General features: G+C 36.9%; 2 protein-coding genes and 1 long non-coding RNA gene across 7 annotated transcripts in view; all 3 read right to left on the bottom strand.

The window, feature by feature from the left end:
- Positions 1–2,111: 2,111 nt before the first annotated feature.
- The window catches only part of LOC127858627 (proprotein convertase subtilisin/kexin type 5-like), a 63,286-nt gene continuing 40,561 nt past the window's right edge, over positions 2,112–24,836 (bottom strand). Inside the window, exons 2-15 of one of the 4 annotated variants that reach the window (XM_052395837.1) lie at positions 24,134–24,210; positions 20,768–20,981; positions 18,808–18,896; positions 18,530–18,593; positions 15,608–15,747; positions 14,682–14,742; positions 13,930–14,020; positions 12,458–12,573; positions 7,634–7,722; positions 5,621–5,747; positions 4,953–5,041; positions 3,549–3,664; positions 3,111–3,267; positions 2,112–2,597 (exon numbers count right to left, since the gene is read on the bottom strand). In XM_052395837.1, the coding sequence (XP_052251797.1) occupies positions 2,476–2,597; positions 3,111–3,267; positions 3,549–3,664; positions 4,953–5,041; positions 5,621–5,747; positions 7,634–7,722; positions 12,458–12,573; positions 13,930–14,020; positions 14,682–14,742; positions 15,608–15,747; positions 18,530–18,593; positions 18,808–18,896; positions 20,768–20,981; positions 24,134–24,167 (1,509 nt within the window). In that variant the 5' untranslated portion in view covers positions 24,168–24,210 and the 3' untranslated portion in view covers positions 2,112–2,475. Of the gene's footprint in view, positions 2,598–3,110; positions 3,268–3,548; positions 3,665–4,952; positions 5,042–5,620; positions 5,748–7,633; positions 7,723–12,457; positions 12,574–13,929; positions 14,021–14,681; positions 14,743–15,607; positions 15,748–18,529; positions 18,594–18,807; positions 18,897–20,767; positions 20,982–23,494; positions 23,512–24,133; positions 24,265–24,836 lie in introns of those variants that run through there. The other 3 variants (XM_052395836.1, XM_052395838.1, XM_052395839.1) reach the window with 3 other exon arrangements.
- LOC127858656 (uncharacterized) lies at positions 9,188–9,696 on the bottom strand. Its single transcript, XR_008039009.1, has 3 exons — positions 9,628–9,696; positions 9,348–9,387; positions 9,188–9,227 (listed from the first exon to the last, which is right to left on the bottom strand). It is a non-coding gene; the product is annotated as an uncharacterized LOC127858656 (long non-coding RNA).
- LOC127858629 (solute carrier family 2, facilitated glucose transporter member 8-like) overlaps positions 21,092–24,836 on the bottom strand; it is a 108,756-nt gene continuing 105,011 nt past the window's right edge. The window contains exon 3 of one of the 2 annotated variants that reach the window (XR_008038989.1): positions 21,092–21,164. The gene's annotated coding sequence lies outside the window, so the exon portion shown is untranslated. Of the gene's footprint in view, positions 21,165–21,198; positions 21,455–24,836 lie in introns of those variants that run through there. The other variant, XR_008038990.1, reaches the window with a different exon arrangement.

Genomic DNA, 24,836 nt, shown 5'->3' with positions numbered 1-24,836 from the left:
TATAAAGTATATGCAAACAAACATTTAACTCGTATATATATATTTGCACCATTTATTGCACATTAAATGAGTTACACACAAATGCCTCATAGTATATAAAGTATTGATATAATCTCTTGTACTTTGTGAAACAAACTGACATAATATTCAGCAAAAAATGCTTGTACAAACACAATGAGAAAATATGTGGTTTCAAATTGGTCACACGTGTATATAGGTATGTATTTAAGACAAGAGATAAATTTGAGCCTCGTTCTGGGAAAAAGGGGCGTAAAGTATCCTTCCAGATTAGCCTATGCATTTCACAAAACTATAACAGTAAATATATTACACATGCAATTGGAAATTGGAAGCTCTTGCATAAAATTAGAAACGAATATGAAACGGAAGCTAACACACATGTAAAATATCCTAAATGAAAATTAATACAGGAATGTAGTACGACAATTGGAAATGTAAAGTTAAGACGCGTAGTGAACATTTTTATAAATGTCTAGAAAACACACACACTACTATTATACCAGATAGATAAAATAGATTCTTGGAAATACCTGATAAAAGGTTCAATACCTAATGCACTGATCAATTCTGGGAAATTGATGCAGGCGTAATTTACATACCTATCCTTAAAAAATATCAGATAAGGATGCATTTTGTACATGATATATCTTGGCACATAATATGTGGTCATTGCCAAGATATATCATGTACAAAATGGGTAATGTTCATATACATGAAATGATACATACATCAGATTAGAAAATGACAGAAACATCATCATGAAATTAACATATACAACAAATAAAAAATTACATATACATCTCATTAAAAAGTACATATACATCAAATTGAAATGACATAAACATTACATTTAAAAATAAAACATACATCATATTAAAAATGACATTTGTACCTTTAAAATGACATAACATTCGACAACTTAACTTAAACAAATCATTAAAGTTGAATTACGCTACACAAGATCAACAATAAACTTCTTGTGAATAGCTCTGCCTGATAAAACATATTCAGTTCCACCGAATTCTCTTGACCCATACATTACTTTGATCCCGTTAGGCACATACAGTTTTAAATGTAATAACATCATCAATTATATTGTTCTCATCGTAATTTCATATCGCACTCGTATATAGAGGTCACAACGCACCAAAATGCGCATAAACGCATAATATCTTATCATATAAACGTGACCTTTGAACCACTTATACTAATTTAACTATAACTACATGCATAGCATAAGAATATGATCTCATAAATATCACCCTTCTAAAATGTGGTCAAAATGCATTATAATTTACAAACATAAATTCTGCTTTATGTTCCATGTTTTGAAAGCCACACAATCTATCTATCAATCTGTGATGGTTTTACCCCTCTAGTAATCTCAATAAAATAACATTCTTATGTTCACTAAATTGTTAATCACTGCTTGAATCTTAACATATCTTATCACGTAAACGTGAACTTTGACTAACTGAAAGGTTCCGTATCTTATCCATTTTACGTGAACTTTGACTAACTGAAAGGTTCCGTATCTCATCCAATCAGCCATCTCCTTACGTAAACACGTTTGGATTGTATCCTTAAAGGGATCTTTTCACGCTTTGGTAAATTGACAAAATTGAAAAAAGTTGTTTCAGATTCGTAAGTTTTCGTTTTAGTTATGATATTTGTGAGGAAACAGTAATACTGAACATTAACCATGCTCTAATATAGCCATTATATGCATCTTTTGACGATTTTAAAACCTAAAAATTATAAAGCATTGCAACGCGAAACGATTGAATAATTTGGAGAGTTCTGTTTTTGTCGTTAAATTTTGTGAAACTACGAAGATTGCTTATATAAGGTATAAAATACGTCAAAAATGTGTACTCGGCGGAATAGCTCAGTAGGCTAAAGCGTTTTTACTTCAGGACTCTGGCAGGACTCCAGGGGTCACTGGTTCGAAACCTGCTCCCGTCAATGATCTTTTCCTTTTTTTATTTTTTTCTTGATTTTTTACTGGAGCTTTTATGAGCCAATGTTTACATGTATCAATATAAAGCATTTAATGAATAAGTTAAAAAAATGCCAAAATCTGTGAAAAGGCCCCTTTAATGAGTGAATAAATCGGCTACCAAAGACCTTTGAAAGCATTGATCTGATTGGTTATTGAAAGGTAAACCTGACCTGTAATGTTAGATAATCAGATCCGCTCAGTGAAACGCATGAATCGTCAGAATAAGAGCATCAATGTTGGAAAACGGAGTTTAATGCATGTGCGTGTCATCCCAGATTTCTCCGTGCAGTGTGCAGTTATCAGGCACGACACTTTCCCAAAGATAAATTTGTTCGTATAAATGAAGTCTTTTCTAGACGAAAATCAAGTGTCGTTCAAGATTAACCTTTGCAGACTGCACAGGCTAATCTGGGATGAAACTTGACGCACATGCATAAATTAAATCAAATTATCTAGAGGCCTTTGTACATAGGGTTGCTGTTATCGGTCAACGGCTGGTGCTCCACACTCGCTGCCTTGGCACGGCGCCGTTCTCGGAAGTTATACGCTCCAACGATGCACACGAAGAGAATTACTGTAATGGAATAAAGCCATTATAATGTAGAGCATTCAAATGAATGTAGAATTGTAAAACGCAACCAAAGATAAAACAAATAAATAATCACGGTTACAAAGGAAGAAACCACGTACTTGAACAAATTTTACTTCTATAAATATGAGGTTGATATACATCGGTAGATTACATCTAAATATTTAAACTATGTCGTGAACCTTTCTTATATTCAGTCACTTGTGATTTACACAGCAACATTTGGTCCGCCCTCTGGGAAAATTGGGCTTAATTCATGTGCGAAAAGTGTCCGCACAGGCTTATTAGGGACAACACTTTCTGCCTAAAATGGATTTTCAAAGAGACTTTATTTAAAAGAAACATACAAAAAAGTGGGAAGTGTTGTCTCTAATGCGCCTGTGCGACACAGGCTTATCTGGGATAACACTTTACGCAAATGCATTGAGCCCATTTTTCCCCAGAACTCAGCTCATTTCACAATTCTAATACCCGACACTACAAACTGACACAACATACCGACACTACAGCCAATTGTGATGCCCAGCAGCTCGGCCGATGGTTTGCACGAGTTTCCGCTCTCCTTATACCAGGGGCCGTTACAGCATGCAGGGGAGGAGACCCCTGCCAGACAATAGCAGTCTGTGGGGCAATCCAGAGGGCCCATGGCCGCGTTCTGGCACAAACAACACAAGTTCAGGTATGTGGATAGTTTGGGTGTGATAGAGGTAAGCACTTTATACTTAGATTTATGCTTTAATAACCACAAGATAACGACCCAAATTATTTTTTTTGTTAAACAAAATATAAAAAAATAAAATGTTGTACTTGTTAATTTCAAGCCACTAACGACGATCGGGAACTTCGAAGACGAAGAACAATCCTCTATTAAGAGCTTTATCAAACCATACAAAATACTTTTATTTTAATCATTTATCATACATTCCCACAGCTTACCGGACAATATTTTCCACTAGGGCATTCTATGCACGACACAGCCCCCATAAAATTTGCATACCACCCATCTGGACATTCTTTGCATATGTCACTTGAGGTACTGGCCTTGAAATGACCTGAAAAATGAGACATTATCTCTTAGGGTAAACATGATGTACGGGTAAATAACAAGAACAAAAATACTGTAGTTCTTGTGTTTATTTTGAACCAAAATATCTTAGTGAGTAGCCCATAAGTTTACCTAATATTGTTGCAGCCGATTTCCTATTTTTAACATATACACATTTAGGTCATTTAAAAGCTTGAGCAAAATCCACCCTGTAGTTAAAGAGGAGAAGAGATAACAAAGGCTTCGGGACATGAAAAACAGACAAAGGGCCATAATTATGCAAAAAAGTGTGGCAGCCAAAGTCCTTTCACAACTATAATCTACACATTTATTTTACTAAAAAATTAACTGTGAAAGTCTGAGCGAGATTCAGTAGTTGAAAATACTACCTTTGGAACGTACGAATGGACGGATGGAAAAGTGCTATATTGCTCCCACACCTTGATGGCATAACAGTGGGACTAAAAAAGTGCTCACAAGTTGTCCCTATTGTAGTTAAATTATATAAGTATAAAAGGGGCCATAATTCTGTCAAAATGCCAGTCAGAATTACATAACTTTGCCTGCACGGTCCACTTATTATAGTTAGTATGTGTTGCAAGTATGAAAGCAATACCTTTGATACTTTAGGAATAAATTGAACCTAAACACAAAACTTAACCAAATTTTCAATGTTCTAAGTACGCCACTTGAGGTGGTACGCACACTTTAACATAGATTTATCAATAATATGCATATTCTAAAAGGAAAAAGGGCCATAATTCTTACAAAATGCTTGATACAGTTGTCCGCTCTTGTTTATAGATTGAGGTCATGTTGGCAAAGAAGTTTGCAAAATATGAAAGCAATATGTCATGGGACATTGAAAATATTTGAGGTGGTACGCAAACTTTAACATAGATTTATCAATAATATGCATATTCTAAGTGAAAAAAGGGCCATAATTCTTACAAAATGCTTGATACAGTTGTCTGCTCTTGTTTATAGGTTGGGGTCATGTTGGTTAATAAGTATGCAAAATATTAAAGCAATATGTCAAGGGACATAGGAAATATTTGGGGTGGTACGCAAACTTTAACATTTGCACACTCAGGCTCAGGATCACGCTGGGGTGAGTATGATAGCTCCACTATATGCATTTCATAAATAATAGTCGAGCTAAAAATGTCATCATGTAATAATCAATAACTTAATTAATTAATTAATCATTTTATAAAGTAATGATCGATATGATATTATTTATCAGTATGGACAGGAAACCCTGCTGCCATAGCAACCCTTTTAACCATAGTAACCTTTTTGGCACTGTTGACAAGATGTCTCTCCCTCTCCAAGACTCTCATTACCTGCAGGGCAGTTCTTACACTGCGTTGCCCCTTGGCCGCTGAAAGAATATCGCAGACGGTACACATTCATAGAAAAAACATCTACAGCTAAATCAGCAGAAGCCAAACCTTACATGAGCCAAAAGCTTACAACGGAGCATTGAGTCGCCGTTTTCAAAAATAAATTTAACGTTTCAGATCACAATATAGAAAAAGAGATAATTGCATATGCTTAAGTTATGGCATAACCTTTACTTACAAATTTACATTAACCCAAAGCTTTATTTGGCAAAATTGGTAAAATGACAGTATTATTTAAACATACATGTGTTTCTTTACGTGAAAAGAAAAAAGTAAGTAGAACATGTGAATATTTAATTCATCAACCGGACCTGAAAGCCTTTCACAGTGTCTTGAAGAGTGATTAGTACATTTCATATCTTGACCAGACCAGACGTGTCAAAATGTGAACGACGGTCCAATTTGTAGCAAAGTGGGAAATGCCGTTTGCACAGGAAACATGACAATGTTTGGCTCAGAAGATAAGCTTAGAAGAAAGTAGTTTTATCATTATATATACGAAAACAAAGGGCATAACAGGTAGTAATTTTTTCCAACTTTATTTCAAAATCTCTTACTCCATAAATGTTCCAGCCGGACACAATGTGCACTGAGATTTGTTGGCCTTGTCTTGGTAATGTCCCTCTGGGCACAGTGTACAGTTCAGGTTGGTTTCATTCCTAATACCACCATTGGAAAACGAGCCTGAAAGGGAGACAATTGTAGGAGTGCTGTGCAGACAAGGGAGACAACTGTAAGAGTATTGTGCAGTTAGGGAGAGAACTGTAGAAGCATTGTGCAGACAAAGGAGACAACTGTAAGAGCATTGTGCAGACAGGGGAGACAACTGCAAGAGCATTGTGCAGACAGGGGAGCCTACTGTAAGAGCGTTGTGCAGACAATGGAGACAACTGTAAGAGCATTGTGCAGTTAGGGGAGAGAACTGTAGGGGCGTTGTGCAGACAAGGGAGACAACTGTAGGAGCATTGTGCAGTTAGGGGAGAGAACTGTAGGAACGGTGTGCAACCAAGGGAGACAACTGTATAAGCATTGTACAGTTAGGGGAGAGAACTGTAGGAGCGGTGTGCAGACACGGGAGACACCTGTAGGAGCATTGTGCAGACAGTGGAGACAACTGCAGGAACATTGTGGTTTCAGTATACTAAATAATAGTGTCATGTAGGGCTGTACTCTGTACAAACCATAGTTGACTCGAAGGCATGTTTTACACTTTAAACTATTGTTTTGGTTTTATCTTTTGGAGAAAGTGGTAGGGCATGAATAGGTGTTCACTACTAAATCACTGAAATATGATAAACTTACTATAGTAAACCATTGCACTGAAAAAGGTGACATTCCACTAGAAAACAGGTGGAAAATAAAGTTGCAAAAACAGTCGATTTTGATTTGTGTCAAGTTATTTCTTGGTTTGTACATGACATATCTTTTCTATTGCATATATCTATTCCGCTTAGAATGGCCTTTATGAAACGTCATGGTTATGGGGGTCTCTATGTGCAAAATGTTGCATTTATTTTCGCTTAAAGTTGTTGCTTTTACAGTGAATTATATAGGAAAACTATTTACCTAGTATATTAATATGACCTTGTGCAGACAAAGGGGACAGCTGTAAGAGCATTGGGCAGACAAGGGAGAAAACTGTATGAGCGTTGTGCAGACAACGGAGACAACTGAAAGAGCATTGTGTGGACAAGGGAGACAACTGTAGGAGTGTTGTGCAGACTGTTTTACTATCAGTTACAGATTTTAGGTCTGGGATTTTTGCGAGAAATTAATGCTATATTCAATGGAAAAATAATTCCTGTATTTTCATCAAGAATTCAGCAAAATAACAGCATCCTTGTATTAATGGTAATGATTTTTTTAATGTGTACACTTGAATATTTTTTCTATTACATAATTTTTCGAAACAGTTGCAACTTTTTGCAACTCATTACCCAAAAAAATCTGTAGCAAAATGACCATTTATGAAAATAATTGTGAATAAATGAACACACAATATGCATTGTGCATGGAGGATACAAGTTCGCTTAAGGCCCATCATATATAATGCCATTAACTTAAGTAAGAACAAGTATGCAAAGTATCGGAGGAAAAAATATAGTTCTTTGCAGGTAAGCAATTAAAAGCATGAATTGTTATTTTATGATAATGAAACATTGTTGGTGAAATAGTATTTATTTACCCCATTCCGCAAATAATCTCATAAATCTTTTCCCTTATTTAAAACTTTTTAAAAGGAAGCTGACTGTGAAAATATATGGTGTCTGAAACTGATAATTATTGCTTATTACAGACCAAGGGCTGAATGAAAGAATCAACCTGGTAGCTAACATATGTCAAATGGCTACAGACGGTCACGGGCACCGTTTAACCTCATAAACATATTTCAAGACGGGACTCAATTAAGACCAAACTATAAGTCAAGACGGGACTCAATTAAGACCAAACTATAAGTGAGTCTATTTCAAAAGTCTGAACCAGTATCTAAATGGAGTAGATACCTTTTTTGAATAAATATTATAATCTTTTATATCTCAACGCCCATACACTGTTAAAAAGCAACGTACCTGGTTGACAAGCCACACATAACTCTGGTCCAGCCTGTGGCTTATAAGTGCCATCTAGGCAGCGAACACATTCCCAGTCACCTGCTTCCCTAATTATAAGAAAGGTTTAATCATAAAAGTTAATACGAGTTAAATGAGGAACAATTTAAAACGGCTTGGACAAGATTAAAAAAAAACTATGACTCTATATAAGCAGACATTAAAATAAACAAATTAAATCTATAATTTAAATATATTTCAAGGTCTTTTTAACCGTCCTGCTTGAGTACACTCAATATTGATTTATCAACAATAAATGCAGATTTGTAATGGCACATTTCAATGAAATTTAATCAGTTTAAAGTGAACAAACCGATTATCTCGAGCATAGAGACTATGGAAACATACACCATTCATTGCTGATATGAGAGCTAAAGACATTATATGGTTTTAAATAAAATGCTAATAGTTTTTTACAGTCTTCAGGGATAAGTGTATTGATTTCTTATAATGTCCATCTTTTATGAGTGCATAACTAAGGACCCACATTCAAGGAAGTTGTGAAGATTCTACTCACAGTGTGGCCAAATGACTAAAAAACAAAGCTTAAGGACATCAAAATTACAGATATGAATATTGCATTCTATAAGAAGATTAACTAACTGGTTATTTTTTATGAGATTTTAATATCATGTTTTCATGTACATCTTTTCCTGACTGAATATTGACAGTTAAACACTTGAATGACAAGAATCCTACATAAAACTTTGAATTTCAACCCTTAACAAGAAACCGTTGGAGACGGGTGATGCTCCCCAAAGGTTTTTTTGGTCACAATATTGCACTATATATTCAGATAAAAGGAAACGTCTTGAGGGGCATAACTTTGGACAAAATAATACGATGGATGGTTTAGCAACTTAAAAAAGTTCAAAGGGCCATAACTCTCTAAATAAATCATCTATCCAGAACCCACAAATAACATGCGCATCTCCTCAAGGTAGTTAAGCTTCCCATAAAGCTTCATTGAATTCCAGTCAGTAGTTGGGGAGAAATAGCCCGGACAAGAATTGCACTATATGCACAGTCAATGGAAAATTTCAAAGGGCCATAACTCTGTGAAAAATGATTCTACCAGAACCAGCTGATAATATGCACATCTCCTCTTGGTAGTGAAGCTTCCGATAAAGTTTAATTGAATTCAGGTCATTAATTGCTGAGAAATAGCCCGGAAAAAAATTGTGCACGGACGGATGGACACACACACGGACAGACGAAGCGGCGACTATATGCTCCCCCCAAAGAATACGGGGGAGCATAACAATAATAAATGCAAAGGAGATGCCTGAGGCAACACTCTAAAATCTTCCAAATATCATATTAAAATGCAATAAAATCAGAAGACATACAGTTTGCACTTCCAGTTTGAAAATACCTTTCAGAAAGCCTTGATATGATATTGATATCTCTGCCTCACAAGGGTCACATATCATACCTTGTTTCTATCCCTGCCTCACAAGGGTCACATATCATACCTTGTTTCTATCCCTGCCTCACAAGGGTCACATATCATACCTTGTTTCCATCTCTGCCTCACAAGGGTCACATATCATACCTTGTTTCTATCCCTGCCTCACAAGGGTCACATATCATACCTTTTTCCCATTCCTGCCTTATAAGGGTCACATATCAAACCTTGTTTCCATTCCTGCCTTATAAGGGTCACATATCATACCTTGTTTTCATCCCTGCCTCACAAGAGTCACATATCATACCTTGTTTCCATCCCTGCCTCACAAGCGTCACATATCATACGTTGTTTCCATCCCCGCGGCACAAGGGTCAAATATCATACCTTGTTTCCATCCCTACCTCACAAGGGTCACATAACATACCTTGTTTCCATCTCTGCCTCACAAGGGTCACATATCATACCTTGTTTCCATCCCTGTCTCACAGGGGTCACATATCATACCTTGTTTCCAACTCTGCCTTACAAGGGTCACATATCATACCTTGTTTCCATCCCTGCCTCACAAGGGTCACATATCATACCTTGTTTCCATCTCTGCCTCAGAAGGGTCACATATCATACCTTGTTTCCATCCCTGCCTCACAAGGGTCACATATCATACCTTGTTTCCATCCCTGCCTCACAAGGGTAACATATCATACCTTGTTTCCATCTCTGCCTCACAAGGGTCACATATCATACATTGTTTCCATCTCTGCCTCACAGGAGTCACATATCATACCTTGTTTCCATCTCTGCCTCTGAAGGGTCACATATCATACCTTGTTTCATTCCCTGCCTCACAAAGGTCACATATCATACATTGTTTCCATCTCTGCCTCACAGGAGTCACATATCATACCTAGTTTCCATGCCTGCTTTAAACAGGTCAAATATCATACCTTGTTTCCATTCCTGCCTCACAAGGCTCACATATTATACCTTGTTTCCATGCCTGCCTCACAAGGGTCACATATCATACCTTGTTTCCATCTCTGCCTCACAGGAGTCACATATCATACCTTGTTTCCATCCCTCTCTCACAAGGGTAACATATCATACCTTGTTTCCATCCCTGTCTCACAAGAGTAACATATCATACCTTGTTTCAATTCCTGCATCACAAGGCTCACATATCATACCTTGTTTCCATGCCTGCCTCAAACGTGTCACATATTGTACCTTGTTTCCATCCCTGCCTCACAAGGGTCACATATCAAACCTTGTTTGCATGTCTGCCTCAAACGGGTCACATATTGTACCTTGTTTCCATCCCTGCCTCACAAGGGTCACATATCATACCTTGTTTCTTCCCCTGCCTCACAAGGGTCACATATCATACCTTGTTTCTACCCCTGTCTCACAAGGGTAACATATCATACCTTGTTTCCATTCCTGCCTCACAAGGCTCACATATCATACCTGTTTCCATCCCTGCCTCACAAGGCTCACATATCATACCTTGTTTCCATCCCTACCTCGCAAGGGTCACATATCAAACCTTGTTTCCATGCCTGCCTCACAGGGGTCACATATCATACCTTGTGTTCATCCTTGCCTCACAGGGGTCACATATCATACCTTGTTTCAATCCCTGCCTCACAAAGGTCATAATTAATGAAATGTCTGTGATAATCAACAATGCATAAAAATGTTTTAGATAGCAACAACATATTTATTTGTAATCAACTTAGTGGATGTCTGTCACGGAAACGAGTGTTTGCATATTGTTAGCGATCAATTAGTATTGAAACAGCATGCAACTTAAATGTACATTGTAAGGTAAATATATTTATATAAATCAAAGTTAAATACATTCTTTACCATTAAATGTGCTTGTTTATATTTATTTGTTTTTTCCACAACTGCCTCTGATGCGATTACATGTTTCTCCCTAATTCAGGTATTCACGGAATGTTTTTGCCCATTTTTGCCTAAACTGCGCGCTAAAATGCCCTTTTTGAAAGTAATGCGCCATGCTCCTTTGCCTTCCTGGGAAAAACACTAACCATACCTTGTTTCCATCCCTGCCTCACAAAGGTCACATATCATACCTTGTTTCCATCCCTGTCTCACAAGGGTCACATATCATACCTTGTTTCCATCCCTGCCTCACAAGAGTCACATATCATACCTTGTTTCCATCCCTGCTTCACAAGAGTCACATATCATACCTTGTTTCCATCCCTGCCTCACAAGAGTCACATATCATACCTTGTTTCCATCCCTGCCTCACAAGGGTCACATATCATACCGTGTTTCCATCCCTACCTCACAAGAGTCACATATCATACCTTGTTTCCATCTCTGCCTCACAAGGGTCACATATCATACTGTGTTTCCATCCCTGCCTCACAAGATTCACATATCATACCTTGTTTCCATCCCTGCCTCACAAGGGTCACATATCATACATTGTTTCCATCTCTGCCTCACAAGGGTCACATATCATACCTTGTTTCTACCCCTGCCTCACAAGGGTCACATATCACATCTTGTTTCATTCTCTGCCTCACAAGGGTCACATATCATACCTTGTTTCTACCCCTGCCTCACAAGGGTCACACATCATAACTTGTTTCCATCCCTGCCTCACAAGAGTCACATATCATACCTTGTTTCAATCCCTGCCTCACAAGGGTCACATATCATACCTTGTTTCCATCCCTACCTCACAAGGGTCACATATCATACCTTGTTTCGATCCCTGCCTCAAAAGGGTCACATATCATACCTTGTTTCCCTCCCTGCCTCAAAAGGGTTACATATCAAACCTTGTTTCTATCCCTACCTCACAAGGGTCACATATCATACCTTGTTTCCATCCCTGCCTCACAAGGGTCACATATCATACCTTGTTTCCATCCCTACCTCACAAGGGTCACATATCATACCTTGTTACCATCCCTACCTCACAAGGGTCACATATCATACCTTGTTTCCATGCCTGCCTCAAACGGGTCACATATCATACCTTGTTTCCATCTCTGCCTCACAAGTCACATATCATACCTTGTTTCCATCCCTGCCTCACAAGGGTCACATATCATACCTTGTTTCCATCCCTGCCTCACAGGAGTCACATATCATACCTTGTTTCCATCTCTGACTCACAAGGGTCACATATCATACCTTGTTTCCATCCCTGCCTCACAAGGGTCACATATAATACCTTGTTTCCATCCCTGCCTCACAAGAGTCACACATCATACCTTGTTTCCATCCCTGTCTCACAAGAGTCACATATCATACCTTGTTTACATCCATGTCTTACAAGGGTCACATATCATACCGTGTTTCTATTCCTGTCTCACAAGGGTCACATATCATACCTTGTTTCCATCCCTGCCTCACAAGGGTCACATTCAGTTTGACCAGTCTGGTTTTGGTATAAGCCTTTTGGGCACGCTTCACAATCAATAGTATGGGTTTTGTTACTATAATAACCCTGAAAATATTCATGTTTATTAGATAGAACGATATGCAACATTCAATCATTCTGTTTTATAACGTATAATGACATGTATATATATTTAAACATAACGTTGGATAACATTTCACAGCATGTGCATATTTAAACATTCTGTTTTAATGTATAACAGCATGCATATATACGTAAGTGTGCATGTCTTTTTTGTGTAATTATATATGTATTATAATTAATTACAAGGACCTTTATTGACAAGTCTTCTTGTAAAATTGGAAGTGGTACACTTAAACTCACTTTTGCCGCATTTCAAGCAATTTTAAAATAAACCAATGTCACGCATACATCTTTTAAATTCATATTTAATTCTTTTGAGAAAGAAATGTCATACACCAATATAACTAAGGCACACCATACATAATTTTTCATTTTATGGCTACAGTAACAAGGGCTGTTTGTAAAACATGCATGCCCCCCATATGGGCTGCCAGTTGTAGTGGCAGCCATTGTGTGAATACGTTTTTTGGCACTGTGTCCTTGACCTTTGACCTAGTGACCTGAAAATAAATAGGGGTCATCTGCGAGTCATGATCAATGTACCTATGAAGTTTCATGATCCTAGGTGTAAGCTTTCTTCTTGTGTTATCATCCGGAAACCATTTTACTGTGTCAAGTCACCGTGACCTTTGACCTAGTGACCTGAAAGTCAATAGGGGTCATCTGCCAGTCATGATCAATGTACCTATGAAGTTTCATGATCCTAGGCGTAAGCGTTCTTGAGTTATCATCCGGAAACCATTTTTCTAAGTTGAGTCACCATGACCTTGACCTTTGACCTGAAAATCATTAGGGGTCAACTGCGAGTCATGATCAATGTACCTATGAAGTTTCATGATCCTAGGCATAAGCGTGTTTGAGTTATCATCCGGAAACCATTTTACTATTTCGTGTCACTGTGACCTTGACCTTTGACCTAGTGACATGAAAATCAATAGGGGTCATCTGCGAGTCATGATCAATGTACCTATGAAGTTTCATGATCCTAGGCCTAAGCGTTCTTGAGTTATCATCCAGAAACCATTTTACTATTTCGAGTCACTGTGACCTTGACTTTTGACCTAGTGACCCGAAAATCAATAGGGGTCATCTGCCAGTCATGATCAATGTACCTATGAAGTTTCACGATCTTAGGCCTAAGCGTTCTTGAGTTATTATCTGGAAACTATCTGGTGGACGGAGGACATACGGACGGACCAACATGAGCAAAACAATATACCCCTTCTTCTTCGAAGGGGGGGCATAAATACAGCAAACATCGAATATCATTAGTGAGCGGAAAATATGTTGAATTGTAATAAAAACAATTTGTCACACCACCTTGTCACAAGGGGTACATTCAACTTCCCCAGTTTTGTTGCTGTGGAAACCAGGCTCACAAGCTATGCATGAAGATTTCCCTGTTTGATTTCTGAAATAAGCTTCTTTTTACTAAAACAAGTTATAATCTGGACAAACCTCTTTGCCAAATTTTATCTATCAATATATTGCTGTTTATTAAAAAATGCTCATGTTAAATATGTATTTGCTACCATTACTTTCATATTAAATAATGACTCTCATATAGCAAGCATAATGTGAGCATTATCAATAATAATTTTAACCCATTTATGCCTAGTGGACTCTCCCAATCTTCTAAATTGGATCAATTTATTACCAAAATATGGGATGTCTAGTATATTTATTTCTATATTTTGAATATTTCTTACAGAAATTCCTTTAAGCAAGCAGCGCAGACCCTGATGAGACGCCGCATCATGCTGCGTCTTATCTGGATCTACGCTTATTGCCAAGGCCTTTTTTCTAGACGTAAGCATAAATGGGTTAACACTGAAATTCAAGTAGACATGTACCAATATACGAATTGAAAATGAGATTTTGGATGAATGTTTTTTATTGTTGCTGGTGTTTAATTAATACTTTCAAGCTTAGTCAAACTTTTGGTATCAAAAACCATCTTCTGAAAAACTGTAAATCTTTGACTTTTGATTGCGGAATCAATAGAAAAAGACATATGAACCACAAATCTACCACTTGAATAGCCATATCTATTAAAGATAAGTACAACTTACAAATGCTCTCCGAAAGGACATGGTAGACATGTTTCCTGTCCAGTCAGGTTCTGGAACGTTCCTGAAAATCAAAATAATATGAGCCGCGTTCTGTGAAAAGGAAGTTTAATGCATGTAAATAAAGTGTCTCCCACACTTTCCGCCTAAACTTGATTTTTGCTAAGAAGAGACTTTCTTGCAACAAAACAAATCAAAAACGCGGAAAGTGTCATCCATGATTAGCCTGTGCAAACTGCACAGGCTAATCTGGGACGACATTTTATGCACATGCATCAAATACCTTTTTCACAGAGCACGGCCCGTATAAGAACCATAATGGTTGTCTACATTTTTTAGTGCTATGTAAGGTGTGCTAAAAACAAAAATATGGAATGTGTCGACATAGATGTTTATCAATACATGTCTTGTTTTAAATATTTGTTTACTGGGGCTTTTGAAAAGACCTGCAAATATTTCAAAGGAGTAGTTTGCTGTTAATATACAGGTAAATGGAGGTCTTTAATATAATTTAAAACCATATAATTAATTAACATTATTAAGAAAGACTTATAGTAAGATAAAAATGTACCACTGATGTTGTTTGTTAAAGTCATTGTAAACTAACCAGATTTTACCTCAACTTTGTTTAAGAGTTAACGAGTTGATTTTTAACCCTTTCCCACTAAGAAGCAGTGGCAATGGCTATGTGCAAACAGCATAAAACCAGAAAAGCCTGCAAGTAACTCGCAGTCTGTTCAGGTTTTATGCATTTGCTGCTCATCAGTATCTAAGGTTTGGAGTTGAAGCCTTAAAAACTTGAATCTAGTAAGAAAGGTCTAAAATTCAAGTCAACTTCATGAGGGACTACACATGCTTGAAAATAGGTATCTAAGTGGTAAAGGTATTAGATTCATATCCATACAGACAGCAGATTTTGCAGCCCATACCCTGTCTGCATGGAACACAGGCTTCTGATCCTGTTACGTTGCTATAGTAACCTTCCTCACAGGGCTTGCATGAGGAGCTGCCATTTTGGTCGCTATAGTAACCTGCTTGGCAATCCTGGCACGTCACACACCCAATAGTGCTGAAATAACATATGAGCTCTTTGCAACGCTTTATAAAGCTTAGCCAAAAAATGAATGTGGCAGAATACTGCCCGAAATTCCAACTCATTCGACACAAATGTGGAATTTACATTTTTATGTATAATACATTATTTCAGGTATACATAAAAGTAAAAACACACTATTGGAATAAACTTCAATCTTTAATAAACCATGTTATTTTTTTTTCTACCTTAAATGCAGTTTTATGTGTTGTATTTTTTAATATTGAGAATAATCAGCATTTTATTTAATTCTTTATAATGAAACCATAAAAGGTACTTTCCCAATTGACAAAAAACTACAAAATTCACAATTGCCATCAGAACAAGATGTGTTTGTGAAACACAATGTCCCCCTATATGACGTTTGACTTTGAAGGATGACCTTGACCTTGTGAAGGATGACCTTGACCTTGACCTTTCACCACTCAAAATGTGCAGCTCCATGAGATACACATGCATGCCAAATATCAAGTTGCTATATTCAATATTGCAAAAGTATTCACAAAATAAGCGATTTGGGCCACATATATTTGACCTCTGACCTTGAAGGATGACCTTGACCTTTCACCACTCAAAATGTGCAGCTCCATGAGATGCACATGCATGCCAAATATCAAGTTGCTATCTTCAATATTGCAAAGGTATTTATAAAATAAGCGATTTGGGCCACATATATTTCACCTCTGACCTTAAAGGATGACCTTGACCTTTCACCACTCAAAATGTGCAGCTCCATGAGATACACATGCATGCCAAATATCAAGTTGCTATCTTCAATATTGCAAAAGTATTCATAAAATTAGCGATTTGGGCCACATATATTTCACCTCTGACCTTGAAGGATGACCTTGACCTTTCACCACTCAAATGTGCAGCTTCATGAGATACACATGCATGCCAAATATGAAGTTGCTATCTTCAATATAGCAAAAGTTATTGGAAAATGTTAAAGTTGGCGCAAACAGACCAACAGACCAACAGACAGGGCAAAAACAATATGTCCCCCACTACTATAGTGGGGGACATAAAAATTCCCAAAAGCAAGGAAAATTTCGTCAATTTTGTTTGTGTGCATTATCTGCAAGTGAACAAATAAAATGAGCAATGCTACTGCACATTTCAAGCCAAAAAGCATGTAAATGAATATTTTAATTTGTTTGTGCAATTTATACCAATCCAAAGGGAACCGGTCCCATTCCAAAAATGGTGGAAAAAAAAACAACATGGCTGAAACAATACAATCATGTATGAAGGAACACAGATAAATCATTCTTATAGTCGGCTAACTATCAGTTACATGAGCCCTGTTCTGGGAATACTAGACTAAATGAGTCACGCTCTGAAATAACTGGGCATATTGCATGTGCGTAAAGGGTTGTCCCAGATTAGCCTGTGCAGTCTGCACAGGCTAATCAGGGACAAAACATTCCGCCTAAATTGGATTTTTGCTACAAAGAGACTTCATTTAAACAAAAAAGGTCATAAAAGCGAAAAGTGTTGTCCCTGATTAGCCTGTGCAGACACACATGCATTATGCCCCGTTTTCATAGAACACGACTCAAATGCTTGTGCATAAAGTGTAGTCCCAGATTGGCCTGTGCCACACAGTCCTTTCTGCCACAAGATACTTCCTTAACATAAAAATACGGTACCATAAAAGCAGAGAGTGACTTTCCTAAACAAACTGAGCTGGCTTCACAGGCTTACATGTATCTGGGGAAAACTTTACTTAGGCTTATCAGCAGAAAAACTTAACACACAGGCATACAGCCCACAGCCCATATAACATACTGTCATACAGCCCACAGCCCATTTAACACACAGGCATACAGCCCACAGCCCAATTAACACACAACATACAGCCCACAGCCCATATAACACACAGGCATACAGCCCACAGCCCAATTAACACACAGGCATACAGCCCACAGCCCATATAACTCACAGGCATACAGCCCACAGCCCAATTAACACACAGGCATACAGCCCACAGCCCATATAGAAATATAGCCTACAGCCCATTTAACATACTGGCATACAGCCCACAGCCCATTTAACACACAGGCATACAGCCCACAGCCCAATTAACACACAACATACAGCCCACAGCCCATATAGCACACAGGCAAACAGCCCACAGCCCAATTAACACACAGGCATACAGCCCACAGCCCATATAACACACAGGCATACAGCCCAAAGCCCATATAACACACAGGCATACAGGCAACAGCCCATATAACTCACAGACATACAGCCCACAGCCCAATTAACACACAGGCATACAGCCCACAGCCCATATAACACACAGGCATACAGCCCAAAGCCCAATTAACACACAGGCATACAGCCCACAGCCCAATTAACACACAGGCATACAGCCCATAGCCCAATTAACACACAGGCATACAGCCCAATTAACACACAGGCATACAGCCCATATAACACACAGGCATACAGCCCACAACCCATATAACACACAGGCATACAGCCCATATAACACACATGCATACAGCCCATATAACACACAGGCATATAGCCTATATAACACACAGGCATACAGCCCATATAACACACAGGCATACAGCCCATATAACACACATGCATACAGCCCATATAACACACAGGCATACAGCCCATATAACACACAGGCATACAGCCCATATAACACACAGGCATACAGCCCAATTTTCTCAGATGAAGGCTACTTTTTTTTAATTTCACTGGAAAAATAACATGTGCATGTGTGTCTACATACCTGCAAAATGTTCCGAGTGAACAATTTTTACACTCTGTTTGCCCCTGCTCGTCTTGAAATTGTCCTGATTTAAACAGAAGAGTCTCCAAATTAATAAACCCCTTAAATGAGGCTGGGCATTAGAAACACAGACAAGGAGCTAGCAAAAAAAATCAATTAGTTTACTGTAATTCTCTGACTTGCTAAAACCTGTATAATACTAATTTAAAACATTTTAGATATTATCAAAAGGAATAAATAAAATTGTATGAAGTGTTAGTAACGTTTTACAACATTACCTTTCTCACATGATAGGCATTTTATTGTTGCCTCTTTGGGGGTAAAATGTCCTGGTTTACAGAGAGTACATTCAACCTCTCCACTTTCTCTGCAAAACAATATGAAATATGTTCGACAAGAAAATATGTTAAACTGATATTCCCAGCCAAATAAATAGTGTTTATGGATGGGTGCAATCCTTTGATATACGGTATAATCATAAAAAAAAATTAAGTGTAGAGTAATTGTTTTTATGCCTTGCAATTCTCCATATTGATATCTATACACCCATGATGTTTCATGTAGAAAGCTTGTAGCCTATCTGAGATATTGCCTTGAAAAGTTACATCATACAAAGACAAGAAAGGGCAATAACTCTTAGTCAAGAAGGTGAAGGGTTATGGTTCTTGTGCATAGCACTTCTTTCCATCGATTTCCACACACCAATGAAGTTTCATGTTGAAAAGTATCATATCTGAAATAAAGCCCTGAGAAGTTTCGTCATACAAAAACAATTAAGGGCAATTACTCTCATTTAAAAAAGTGAAGGATTATCATTATTAACCATTGCACTTCTCCACATTAATATCAAAAGTTTCATGTTGAAGTCTTGCATGGTATTTGAGATATAGCCATGAAAATAGACATCAAATAAATAACAAAGGGCAATAACCCTTATTAAAAAAAGTATAGGGTTATGGTTCTTGTGCATTGCACATTGATATCTATACACCCTTGAAGTTTCATGTTGAAATCACCTAATCTATATCTCTTCGCCTTTGGCGAGGAATTAAAAGAGCTTTATAGTTCATTCTCTTCTTAAAATTAGAGGACTTCACTTTATAGCCATTGATAAGGAGGTTTTGCTCAGAGTAATTTGAATTTTCCACAATGCATGTAATAACAAATACTTTTTGAAACTTCACTTTTTTCAATAATAAATTTACAAATATACCAAAACAGCAATATACTCCATCTATATATGATTAAATCACCACCTTGCATACTTCATTTTAGATGGCAAATTAGATTATATTTCAATATTTCTCACAAAGGTAGTTGATATAAGAAAAATAAAAAATAAACAGACTTTGACAATATCACATACCCTTATTTCCTGGTCAATTTTCAGTTGGGCTTTCCCAAAAGAGAGGGTTAGAACAATATTATTGTATTGTAAATATACCATCAAGACGAGAAGTAATGGTTCTGCCTAGGAAATGGACTCAAAAGTGGTTCAATTAGCCTTCAGCAATCAAGTGTTAATAAATACATTAAAACTGTCACTAATGATTTTCATGTTACTTTGAAGAAAATGCTGTTGTTTGACATCATTTTCTGGGAAAACATGGGGGGGGGCTCTTTAAGAAGGAGCTTTAAAAACGGAAAGGGAAATGCATTTTTATTGATCAGCATGATCGCATATTCATATAGAACTCAAAATTGGTTAAATGAAAACAGCTGGGAACAAGCAGCAAAAAAAGCGTCTTACTTTGTAAATTTGTGTAAGTCTTTTTTTCCCAAATGAAGCTTACATAGAGTCCTTAAAAACAATCATGGTACAGCAATGTGCATTCATTTAAGTTTATATATTAAGCCGTTATTTAAAAATTAGAGTTAATAACAAATTGCGTGAGATGTGCCTATGAAAGTATATTATTGACTTTTGAAACAAGTTTTGTCACATCATTGAAATTTGTGCAATCGTCTTCAAGGCTTGTTAGTTTTATTTTTAAAATTGTTCAATGTTTGGGCTTTTTTGCTAACAAATATTATATAATTGCAATATAAAATGTTTTCTGTAATAAATGTACTGCCAAAACTGATTACGGAGAAAAAATTAATGTTGTGATACATAAACACAATTAAAAACAAATGTGGCAGTTAGTTAGAAAATATTGTTTTTTAAAATTGGGAAGCGAGCCAAATTCTGGCCCACAATTTGACAAAACACACACACACTGAAAGTGTAAACCTTACGGTTGTTCTGCTCCTGGTGGACAAGCACTGCAGCTGTCCAAACAATAGCCACTGCGTGGACAACAACTGCACTCAGCCCATGACTGGTTGGCAAAATATCCTGCGTTACAAACTGCACATGTTCTAGTTGAATTACAGTCCTGTAGTCTGCTAGGTGGAAACTCAGTTGTGAGTGTGTTCACACCAAGATACCACACAAAGATAAGGATAAGACCTGAAATAGACAAACAAAATGATATAAAACAAGGGCTGTTTGTAAAACATGCATGCCTCCCATATGGGCAGTCAGTTGTAGTGGCAGCCTTTGTGTGAATACGTTTTTGTCACTGTGACCTTGACCTTTGACCTAGTGACCTGAAAATCAATAGGGGTCATCTGCCAGTCATGATCAATCTACCTATGAAGTTTTATTATCCTAGGCCTAATTATTCTTGAGTTATCTTCAGGAAACCATTTTACTGTTTCGAGTCACTGTGACTTTGACCTTTGACCTAGTGACCTGAAAATTTATAGAGGTCATCTGTCAGTCATGATCAATGTACCTATGAAGTTTCATGATCCTAGGTGTAAGCATTCTTGAGTTATCATCCGGAAACCATTTTACTATTTCGAGTCACTGTGACCTTGACCTTTGACCTAGTGACCTGAAAATCAATAGGGGTCATCTGCCAGTCATGATCAATGTTCCTATGAAGTTTCATGATCCTAGGCGTAAGCATTCTTGAGTTATCATCCGGAAACCATTTTACTATTTTGAGTCACTGTGACCTTGACCTTTGACCTAGTGACCTGAAAATCAATAGGGGTCATCTGCCAGTCATGATCAATATACCTATGAAGTTTCATGATCCTAGGCGTAAGCATTCTTGAGTTATCATCCGGAAACCATTTTACTGTTTCGAGTTACTGTGACCGTGACCTTTGACCTAGTGACCTGAAAATCAATAAGGGTCATCTGCCAGTGATGATCAATGTACCTATGAAGTTTCATTTCCTAGGCCTAAGCATTCTTGAGTTGTCATCCGGAAACCATCTGGTGGACGGACGGACCAACGGACCGACATGTGCAAAACAATATACCCCTCTTCTTCGAAGGGGGGCATAAATATTGAATGATTTGAACATTAACATGAATGAAGCAGGAAAGTGACCAAATTGATGATTTTGCAAATATTAACAAATACTGGAATAATGCAAATGTAAGCTGTTTTAAAAAAGAATGCTACAATGTACAGGTGTACATACAATTCAGAATTTGTGGGAGTGGAAATTTACAATATATGTTTATCTCTTAATAATCATGTTTACATATTCACACCAAAGAACTTTGAACAAAAGAGTAGTCTTTCATAATCCGTTTGTTTGAATACAAAAATGCAAAATTTTTGGGGGGGAATATTCATAACATTTAGTGCTTTAAAAAATCAGGCAGATGGTGGTAAAGAGAAATGGTTACTTCTTGTAGCAGGGCCCTTGCTACACTTTGGGGGATCGGGGAATTAAAAGATCTTTTTACCAACCATTCAACACTTACAATTGCTATTTCTAATGTAATTCACATAAATAAACATTTAATCAAAGGTTAATAGGACGATACGGTCGATACTTGCTGGCAACATACAGGCTTCCTGAAAAAGCCGGACCGCCGGTCTTGTCCGGCAAAATTCTTTACGGTCCGGCGAAATTTCTAATATCGCTAGTCCTTGTGACAGGCCAAAAAAATTGTGACCAAATACCAAAAAGTCTACTACTAGCCAAAAGAACGAAAACACCCCATTAGAATCCCTCTTTTTTGTGAATTTCGAGCCTTTTTGTCATTAAGAACACTAACGCGTCACTAAATTATATAAGAGTGCTCTCCCTTTGTTTGTTTTTTCAAAAATGTCAATTTTATTGGTCCGACATATTACCACCTATCCAATTACAAATGTTGTAACAAAAACGACACATGAAAAATGTTGTTGCTAAAGTTTCAATGGCGCTAGACAAGGCCAGAAAAGGAAGCTAAACGATGAGGAAAAAAAATCTCGAAAGAATATGAAGCAAAACAAGTAAACAGAACTTTTCAAAGTAGTGGAAGTCTGACAGAAGTTGGCTTCATTATAACGAGTCACAATCAATATGTTTTGTGACGTATGTTGAAACGATCCAATACGGTGCAAGGCTACTAATCAATGCGTTGTCATGTTATGTTATTTTGTGTTGAGTCTGACTATAATTTAAAGCTGTTGTCCATCATACACTCTAATCACAAGAACACGCAAACGTTTTGTTTTACTTTATCCTGTGTATTACTATCTGCATATTGCAATAAATGTGAGTTAAACTTTACTTAATTCTTCAATTATAAACTCACGCTGTTCGGTCAGGTGAATTTTTGTCCGGACAGGCAAACTTTTCCATCAGCCTGTCCGGTTGACAGGCACTTTTTGGGACTTTTCAGGAAGCCTGAACATAGGTATTCAAGTAAAAAAAAAAAAAAAAAAAAATTTAAGGGGGAATTTTTAGCTGAAATAGGGGGGGGGGGGGGAAGTATACTGTTTTAAGGGAGAAATGGTGCCGAATTTTGGCCCAAAGAACGGCCAAACGAGCGCCTTGTGTAGTATTATGCAGCAAAAGAATTATTAAATTAGAGCACAAAATACAAAAAGTAAGCACACAATATTGAATAATAATCATAAATGTAACTGGTAGTTCACCAAAAAATAAATGTATATTCTAACCAACCCACTGATATTTGACTGATTCCAAGTATAGCTGTTATAAATATATAAAATATTACACTTTCAGTGACATCTAATAAAATCTCATTATTTTATATATTTAAAAGTATATAATATGTCATTAAATTTATTTGATATTTTTTAAAGTGCATGTTATACATGTAACTGCATTTTTAAATTCATATTTAAGTGTCATGGATTTATATCGCTGTTAAACTCAATAAAAAATGTTTGAGTTCATTGGAAATTTTTTCATTCGTAAACATATTTTAGTCAGATTTATGGGAAAAATGTTACTTTTTGGGATTGGGAAACAGTCTGTAATTTTGAGGGAAAATCACTGTTGTATGTATCTATTAAATCATTATACTTCGGAATAATAACAATATAACTGATTTGCTTAAAAAGAAATCCTCGTGGATGTGGAAGGGTTTTTCTTGTGATTGCCGTGACTACCGTTTACGCGCATTGGGAGGAAAACATCTCGAGGAGTTTGCCTGTTTGGATTAATGGACGATAATTGTTACGAAACCGTCCGGTTACGAACATATCAAAGATTACAACGTGAAAAATACTTTAACTATACGGATTATTTATGTAAATGAAAAATGAATCAGTGATTTAACCATTATTTAATAATTACCATGTATTCGTAGCTTATGTTCACAATGTTTCATTATAAAATTTGGTTAAGTTTCGCTTTACACACTGAGAGTTCTTCTACCATTTTGAAGTCATGTGACAATTACAATACACAACAGGGTTACAAACCACTTGATTCTGTGGTGGAATGCAACACTCACACCAGTGATGCACAACGGCCCAATTAAAAATAATGAAAAACTGACCACGGTTGTGCAAAGTCGAGTTGTATTTGTGTAATATACTGTCTTTTTGATTGGGTTCACATGTCAAATTTATTTCACCATAGATAACTTCTAACAGTTTCTTTCAATAATGTTGTCTTCAATGATTTCATAATAATAAGCGTGCATAATGCAATATTCAGGATGAAAAATAGATACTAAATCAGTGTAGGATGGATCAAGACTTTTAAAGCCAAAATTTGGTTTGTGCTTTTACATCCGTTTGTCTGCCTTTCTGCTTCTCACTGACTTCTAAGAAAAAGTAATACTAATGTAGATATAAAAGATCTGCAACTATTAAAAAAAAACTGACTGCTGACACTTTGAATATCACTCAATGAATTCTAATTTACAAAAGAGAGGACATATTCATTTGGCTCAACAGGTTTTTAAATAAATAAATGGTTGAAATTTATCACAATGGTCACCTTACTGAGATGATTTAAAAAGTCAGTCAACTAAGACAGTTGGTCACAGTGG

This window comes from Dreissena polymorpha, chromosome 14, assembly GCF_020536995.1.
Source record: "Dreissena polymorpha isolate Duluth1 chromosome 14, UMN_Dpol_1.0, whole genome shotgun sequence".
Classification (NCBI taxonomy): domain Eukaryota; kingdom Metazoa; phylum Mollusca; class Bivalvia; order Myida; family Dreissenidae; genus Dreissena; species Dreissena polymorpha.
The sequence above is the reverse complement of the archived record's forward strand: the minus strand, read 5'-3'. Positions and strand labels throughout refer to the sequence as shown.